The 8,735-nt window shown below is 43.3% G+C and overlaps 1 protein-coding gene across 2 annotated transcripts; it reads left to right on the top strand.

Moving 5' to 3' along the window:
- The first annotated feature begins 5,129 nt into the window (after positions 1-5,129).
- Positions 5,130-8,484, top strand: LOC147896389 (pentatricopeptide repeat-containing protein At1g06140, mitochondrial-like). Of its 2 annotated transcripts, none has more exons than XM_087383213.1 (2): positions 5,130-5,468; positions 5,699-8,484. In XM_087383213.1, exons 1-2 carry the CDS (start codon positions 5,337-5,339, stop codon positions 8,003-8,005), a joined length of 2,439 nt encoding a protein of 812 aa, XP_087239339.1. In that variant the 5' UTR covers positions 5,130-5,336; the 3' UTR covers positions 8,006-8,484. The 2 variants fall into 2 exon arrangements, with proteins under 2 accessions (XP_087239339.1, XP_087239338.1); XM_087383212.1 differs by having other exon boundaries at positions 5,130-5,477.
- The last annotated feature ends 251 nt before the right edge of the window (positions 8,485-8,735 follow it).

Below are 8,735 nucleotides of genomic sequence, written 5' to 3'. Positions count from 1 at the left end.
AAAGTGTATATAAAATAACTGCTACAAACTAATCAAGGCCAAAAAGGATACATGAAGCTAAACAACTTGCTTGAAATGCTCATAATAAAAAGAGAAATACACAACAGATCCAAGGTTGCTTATAATAACAATTTTTATTCTTACAAAAGAGTCTCAAATTTTTCTTTTTTACAAAAGAGTCTCAAAAGGATTATGAATAGATGGCTTTAACTTCTCATATATAGTAACATATAACTCCTCAAGATAACTTTTCATTTACAAAAGAGTCTCAAAAGAATTATGGATAGATGACTGTAGCTTCTCATATATAGTAACATATAATTCCTCAAGATAACTTTCCATACTTTCATGCTGTCCCACTCATTGGGGTTGAGAGCATCTCACCTTGTTATTCTTCCAAACATCAAATATTAAATTCCAATCAACATCATGCATGTGTTTCGGTGCCTATAAAGACATGAACATAAGCATGTCCAATGTCCTCAAACATAGGCAAGATCTTTCATCACTCTTCGCACGATTTTGTTTGGAAAAACCCCTTTCACATGCAGTTGAACTTACTGGCAACACAACTACAATTCGCCATAACTTATACAAATCTGGAAACATTTGCTGCCATTCTTTTTCAACACCACATTGCTCCCACACATCTAGCAATCCCTTTGAAGGATAAGACTCAAAAAGATTCAATACAAATCTTTGAAGCTCTCCTCCACAACAAATTGTTTGAATCAAAGAGCTTTCACCTTTCCAAATTTGTCACAAAGCTGTGTAAGATATTGACGTCCTATTTGACCCCTAATTTTTGCATCCCTTGAGTAGTTTTTAGGAGAAAACAATTTTGCAACATTGAACAAATGATGATCATAATACCTTTCATCAAGGTTAGAGATTAATCTTTGAATGAACCCTTTAGATAACCACACACAATCATCAAGATTAATCCCTTGTTTTATATCAACCAATGATGTGAAATGCAACACCACATGATGATGCATTACATATTCCTTGTCCTTGAAAGAGAATACTCCATTTTGTACTCCACGTATAAAAGCACTTAAGCATCGTGAGCCATTTGCAAACACTCCATTAACATACCTATCCTTCAAAAGAGTGATCAATACATCTACCTCTCTTCCGATGATTGTTATATCAACTTCATTTGCTTGAAACTTCATGTTCAGCAAGTTTGTCTCCTTCAAAACATATGCCATAAAATGGATAAGGAACAATAGTTAAAAATTTGCAACTCACATACATTGCTGCATACTTTGATTTCCAGCAACAAGTGAGCAAGATAGAAAGCACCTTCACTAACCTGAATCAAATAGCATACTAATAAGATAATCTATCCAAATAATTGAAGTAAAACATATTTTAAAAAGGCATCTAAAGATTACATATTTAAAAGTAGATAGCCTGATAATCTATCCAAAGAATTAAAAATAAAATCCACATGAATAACAAAAAAAAATTACAAATTCAAAGTAGATGGCATGATAATCTATCCAAAGAATTGAAAAGAAAAACACAAAAAAATTACAGATTCAAAGTAGACAGTAAAGCACCTCTTCATGACACTACCACGCTCCTACCACGAGAGAGCCATCTTACACCATGAATCCTTAAGATCTCATAGCTTCTAGGTAGAAATGAAAGCATGAGTTTCCTTAATTCTGCCCTACGTAAACTAGAATTCCCAATCCATTCATACACCTGACTAGCAAATTTATCAACATGTTTCATTTCAGTAAAGCATTCACATGCATCTTTCACCACAAGAGCTTAGATGCAATGCACTCCAACTAAGTGTGGCACATGTGCACAAAGCTTAGCATACAATCCAGAACTCCTTCCAACCGTAGCAGCAGCTCCATCTGAACCCATTGCCACCATTTTGTACAATGGAAGATCCATTTCTTGCAACACTTTTTTAATGGCCTCATACATTATTTGCGCCTTTCCATCATCAATAGAGAGCAACTTCACAAAGACAGTTACACGCGGACCAATGCCTCCATCTTTCAAGTTATGTACAAGATGAGATGCTTTTCAAATCTGCAATCAGTGCTTTCATCCACAAGAATGGAGTAGAATGGACTGCTAACAATTCCCTCTTTTAACTTCTCCCAATACACCATGTACATTTCTGAAAGAAAACCTTTGCCACAGGTAGGATTGATAAAAGAGGAGTACTTGCAAGAGAGAGGCATATTAGGAGTCTTCATATACATATGAAATTTGCATTCATCTTCAAACACTTCTAAGGCCAAATCCTTTTGAGTCACATGATACATAATTTGCATAACACTAACAATTTACTCTTTGCACTATCTACCATAAGCTTCACATGCTTTTCTATATGTTTCACACTCTCTCCAACCATTAGTTTCTTTTTTTGGACTGCTAGCTTATGAGACTCCGACGCATGGTGAATGGCAAGAGCTTGTTTTTGCATGGTTGTGCTCCCAAGTCCCCCAAATGGATTGGACATTTTCAGCTCTGTGCAAACTAAACACTTTAGTCTCTCTTCGCCTTCCTCATCAAATATAGAATACGACCAAGGATAAAGCAATTTCCAAGCTGGTACATAGCTGCGAACATACACTCTTTTTCGAGTAGTTGGAACAAAATCTTCTTCATCACCAGCATCACGCTCAACTTGACATGAAATGCCAGATTGCTCCAATAAGCGTTGGCACTTGTCTTTCTTACGACGTCCCATTTTCTTTGTGAAGATCAACGAGGAGGAGCAAAGCAAGGCTCCAAAAGATACAAAAATACAAGCCTTGAGAAAAAACCCCAAAAAAGAGATGAGGAGAACAATTTTGAATGTTAACAAACAATGATTAATGAGCCTAGTTGAAGTAAAGTGATGTTAACAAACAAGAATGGAGTAGAATGGACGCTTTCATCCACTTGCTCTAGATGTGATGTGAGGCGAGGAGAGCAAAGTTGCGAAGAGGATACGTAGAATAGATTTGAATAAAGACTCGACCCATCATCAATCCTAAAACCACTATTTCAATGCGTCTATGCTATAAGAATCATAGCACCTCTAGCACGCTTCATCTACTTCTCTGCAACCTTGAGAAAAAATTAGCCTAAGGACTTTGAAGAAAGCGTGCTGCAGAGGGGGGCCTTACGTGCTCGGGCCAACCATACGGAAGTGGAAGCATGAGAGCTTTGACATCGATTTGAGAAGGAGAATCCATGTGCTTCTGATCATCACCCTACGGGAGTTATGTCCTCCCAAACAGAACGATGACGTAGAAAAAGAAAGCCAGGAGGAGGGAGGAGAAAAGAAGGTGGAGCACCCTAAACCTTGCAAGTTGGGAGCCAAGATATCTTGATTTGTCTCAGGTCTGCATCATCGGCTGGCTTGCAGTGTAGCAGCTCCAATCGGCCTTCACTTGAACTAACGAAGTTATGAAGCAAGACTAATCTGGATTCTGCTTGGCTGGTGTCGCCCAAGATCTGAAAAAGGAATACAAAACACATTAAAACGGCCCGTGGGACTCAGTCCACCACCATTCCAGCGTCGCGACTCGCTAAGGTCCATTTCCTAAGTGGAAACTTAAGCATGCTGAACGGCAAACGCAGCTAAAGTGTCGAACTTACATTTCCAGGCAGCAGACAGGTCACAGAAGAATGCGAGCAGAGTTTTTCACGGACGTTTTGAGCTGCTCCCGTCACCCGCTTATCTGCAAGCAGCAATTAGAAAGATATTGAGTCATTCGTATTTCGTAATACTTCATATATGGTTGCAACTTCAAGGCTCAAGCTTGGACGCAGGAGCGGATCGGCCTTTGGGCACGTATTACGTAAGGTCTTCACCTTCATGCCCACCAAGCGGCACTGGTCCTGCACGGCCCGACTCCCGACTTCCTTTATCTGCCAGTAGCTACAGCCCTGAGCCGACCTCTCGACTCTCCTTGGCAACTTAGTCTTCGTGAATCGCTTGCGAGCAGTTCACGACTCCAAGTCCTGACTCGGTCCTCCTCCTCGCTCAGTTGCTATGTCCAAATCAGCTCCTATCCCTTCCACGCCCGTGTTCGGACGCTGTTGCGAAGGTTGTTTCTGTGAGTGCAAGCCGCGTCCGCTTCAAACCTGACCTCTCACGGTCTCCAATCTAGGGCGGGTGCAGGGCAAGCGGCAAGCCTCTAGGCTCTTCTCCTACAGGGCCACACAGCGGCCAACTAAACCGTGAAACGTTTTACGGTATTACGTAACACTAGTACAGCTCGAAGGAAACGTATCGTTTGACGTTCACTGTTAGTCTGTTCACGATCAATAGGCAACTGGTCGAGTACAGAAGTTAGAACTTAGAAAAGATTAAACCTGTTCTAGGCACGAGTGACTAGAGTCCGAACTCCATCTCACAGCAGCATCCTGGGTCCTGGCCTGTGGGCTGTGGCCACTTCCGATTCACACCAAATCCACTTGTGAGCACGTCCCTCAAGACTCTTGAAGGCTGAGTCCTTCCTTCAGAAGCAGCAAGCTAACTGCTAGAGACTGAAGGAAGCTAGCGGGAAGCTGGTAGCAAGGAGATACTCGAGCTTACGAGTTGGTAGAGAACTCAGAAATGTGAGAAGAAGTCTGAAAGGGATCCGACGTTGGAGCCAACGTGGGAGGGGGTTATGATCATAATTGGAGCCAGTCTGCATTCAACACCACTTACGAACTCCCTTGGATTCAAATCTAGATTTAGAAATTAGGAAAATATATAATATATTTTAAAATTTAAGTGTTAATTGTAAAATATATATTATTAATTTATATATATATTTTTTTTAAATGTTACATTTTGAAAGGTGAATATTATATGCACCCTTCTTTTGAGAATTTCACGTAAGGATACACTTTCCATGGGTGAAGGCTAATTTTATGTCTAACCCTTTATTTGAATAACTTCAAAAATATTATGCTTCTTGAGTAGGGGGGTGGTCCTATGGAAAACATTTCTTTGGAATGCCTTGTTAGCTTTTACCCTTATTGAGAAGGGGGAAAACCTCTTTTGAAGGGTGTTGCAACCTTCTAATTTGAGGACTAAAAGATCTCCAAGCATGTGGTTATTCAAGAGTGGTACTGAGCATCATGGAGCTTTTAACATAGAGTGTTTACACACTATGGGCGCCCAAGCCTGCTCAACCTTCATTCAATGCATCTCCACCTTGGGCGCGGGCAATGAGCTGGCAATCTTGCCCGTCCATGAACCTTATGTGGTAGGTATCCTTGATGTGGGAATGTGCTTTAAGAGCATGTTCAGGCGTAGCTGGGAACTGAGTCGCAACTCCAAATCGAAATCTGCAATTGCAAAGCACCACTGAAGCAAGATGACCCGCCCCCTTGTGATCGCTTCCAGCCAGGTGGGCAGTGGAGCAATCGTTCGCCAGGACGCAAGTTTTCCCATCTTCAAACCGGTGGTGGAGCGCTCTATTTCAGTACCTCAAAATGTTCGACTTCAGGTGCTCCCGGTCAGACCTCGAATTTCAGTCCTATCTTGGTTTTCATGGTAGTCACGCTTCACGGGTAGGTTAATGACACAGCGCTTGTGGCAAGGGTACTCCATGGATCCCTTCCAGTGGTGGGAGAACCGAAAGAAGAAAAGTAAGCGTGCGACAGATGGTTTTCATAGGCTGTAGTATGCTTGTGCCATTTTCGCCAGTCTAAGAAGGCCTGTTGTGATTTTTAACAGGAAAGCCCTGGCGCCTTAGATTTTAAGCATAGCATGGAGGCGCTATGGGTAGATGGTGCGTACAATTCAGGTTGGGTTGAAGACATGCTCGAGAAAAAAGAGTTCGGAAGTAAGGGGGCCCTGTCAAACTGTGAAGACCTTGGCTTTGAGGAAGCTAGTAACAATTGGAAGGTCAGAGTTAGGTCCGGGGTGCAGGTGAACACATCTAGAGGACTAGAACTGCCACAGAACGGTGCCTGTGAGATGCTGAGCTTAGAGGAGGCACTCACTTCTTTGGAACGGATGCCCAACCTACCTTCCGTTGAGAACTTTATAAGCATTTTGCAAAATTGCAGAAAAGAGAAAGAACTAACGTGTGCCAAGCGCTTGCATAGCTACATGTGCAAATGTGGGTTGGAGACTCATAGATCTCTTGGGAACTACCTTGTTCCAATGTTGGTGGAGTGTGGGAGCTTGTGCGATGCTGTGCAGGTTTTTAAGAGGCTCGTTGCTCCCAATCAATATTCTTGGACTTCTCTCATCATAGGTTATATTGAATGTGGGGAATCACAGAATGCCCTCAACCTGTACGAGAAAATGCAAGATGATTGTGTAAGCCCTAACAAGTATACGTTTTTGGCCCTACTTAAAGCGTGTGCTAGGCTGAAAGATGTGGAAAGAGGCCAGGAAATACATGCCGAGATTGCCAGCAATGGGTTGGAAAGAGATCCCTTTCTTGGCAACACCTTGGTGGGTATGTATGCAAAATGTGGATTGCTTGCACAAGCACGGGAATTGTTTGACAAGCTTCGAGTTCGAGATGTGGTTGCATGGAATGCTCTTATTACAGGATATGCCATAAACGGGCTTGGTGAGGAAGCTCTGAATTGTTGTGAACAGATGCGACTAGAGAGTGTCTCTCCAAATGCTGTCACATTTGTTAGTAGCTTGAAAGCTTGTGGCAGCATAGGAGCCATAGTCAAGGGCCAAGAAATACAGGCCGAGATTGCCAGAAAGGGATTGGAAAGAGATCCTCTTCTTGGCAGCACCTTGGTTGATATGTATGCCAAATGTGGATCACTTGCAAAAGCACAAGAAGTGTTTGATCAGCTTCCAGTCCGACATGTAGTCTCATGGACTGCACTGATTGTAGGATATGCCGAACGTGGGCTTGGTGAGGAAGCGCTGAACTGTTTCAGACAAATGCAACTGGAAGGTATCTCTCCAGATGCTGTCACGTTTGTTTGCAGCTTGAAAGCTTGTGGCAGCATCGGAGCCGTAGACAAGGGCTGCGAAATACATGCTGAGATCACCAGAAAGGGGTTGGAAAGAGATCCTTGTGTTGGCAACACCTTGGTTGATATGTATGCCAAATGCAGTTTGCTTGCAAAAGCACGGGAAGTGTGGGACAAGCTTCCGATTCGAAATGTAGTATCGTGGAATGCACTAGTTGCAGGCTATGCTGAACATGGGCTTGGTGAGGAAGCACTTCACTGTTTTGAACAGATGCAACTGGAGGGTGTGCCTCCGACTCCTGTCACACTTGTTGGCAGCTTGAAAGCCTGTGGCAGCATAGCAGCCATAGACAAGGGCTGTGAAATACATGCTGAGATTGCCCAAAAGGGCTTGGAAAGAGATCCTTTTGTTGGCACTGCATTGGTTGATATGTATGCCAAATGTGGCTTCCTTGCAGAAGCACGGAAAGTATTCGACAAGCTTCCAGTTCGAAATGTAGTCTCGTGGACGGCACTAATTGCTGGATATTCTGAACATGGGCTTGGTGACGAAGCCCTGAACTGTTTCCAACAGATGCAACTAGAGGGTGTGTCTCCAAATGTAGTCTCATGGAATGCAGTGATTGCAGGATATGCCCAACTTGGTGAGAGTGAAACTGTTTTCCAGATGCTTGAAAGAATGACAGGCGAAGGCATAAATCCAGATGGCGTCACATTTCATAGTCTTCTTACGGTGTGCAGTCATGCAGGTCTAGTGGACAAGGGCCAGAAATACTTTGATGCCATGAGCAAAGACTATGGCATCACTCCTACTATTGAGCACCACACTTGCATCATCGATCTCGTTGGTCGGGCAGGCCAATTAGATGAGGCACTTGCGATGGTGGAAAAGATGCCTTTCCAACCTAATCTTTTGGTCTGGCATACAGTGTTGGGTGCTTGTCAAAAGTGGGGTAATGTGGAGCTTGGAAGACATGCCTTTGAACATGCAGTGCGATTGGATGAAAAGGACTCTGCAGCTTATGTCTTGATGTCGAACATCTATACAGATGCTCACATGCAGGAGGACCGTTACATTACAGTTAGAATGTGACACCACCTGGTTGGCAGAAGTCTTTAGAGAGGCCGTGAGATGTTTGAACATACATAAATGTAAATAACATGTGTGAAACCAAGTTTGGTTTAGTGTTATGGGTTTGTTGCTAGATAAAACAGCCAAAGACTTTGTCAAGGTGCTTGATGAGGGATGAGGGGACTAAATATTCCCAAGACTTCCTATATGCATACATGTGCCCATACTATTTGTCGTGATCATTGCCTAGGGCCAAGTGGTGGCCAAATGTGAAATGGAGGGTCCATAGAGGACCTAATGGGCATGTAGGGTAAGTGCACAAGGGACTGACGCTTGGCAAGATGCCAAGCCCGGGGTATCTAGGGCCTAGGGGGTAGACCTTGTGCACAAGATATGTGAGTGTGTGGGGACAGAATCATGTTTGGTTGGGAGCATAGTTGGAACCGTACGCATACGGTCATCCGTACCGTACGGATTCCATACGTCATTTCCATACGCGTATGGAATACAATTCCGTACGCTTTTTTTTTGGGGGGGCAAAAAAATATGCTTAAAGCCGCCCGTACAGCTATTCAGCTGCAATTCACAGTAGCAGGCGCAGTTCTCCAAGCTCCATGCAGGCCGTACACATTTCTGTACCTACAGCCTTAGAGCCCAGCTGTACAAAATCCGTAAAGCCTGCCAGCCATACAGCCAGCTGTACCAACGTCCAAAATCTTGCCGTACAGCCAGCCCTCCAGGCACCCAACTG

The sequence above is a fragment of the Dipteris shenzhenensis genome, chromosome 12 (assembly GCF_047967505.1).
Source record: "Dipteris shenzhenensis isolate YYH24624 ecotype China chromosome 12, Dip_SZ_1.0, whole genome shotgun sequence".
Lineage (NCBI taxonomy): Eukaryota > Viridiplantae > Streptophyta > Polypodiopsida > Gleicheniales > Dipteridaceae > Dipteris > Dipteris shenzhenensis.
The sequence above is the reverse complement of the archived record's forward strand: the minus strand, read 5'-3'. Positions and strand labels throughout refer to the sequence as shown.

Excerpts from the sequence above, each read along its gene's own strand:
- LOC147896389 (XM_087383212.1), top strand. The coding sequence starts at position 5,337 with ATGACCCGCCCCCTTGTGATCGCTTCCAGCCAGGTGGGCAGTGGAGCA. Across the intron at positions 5,478-5,698 it reads TTCGACTTCAGGTGCTCCCG|GAAAGCCCTGGCGCCTTAGA; the intron begins GTCAGACCTCGA and ends GATTTTTAACAG.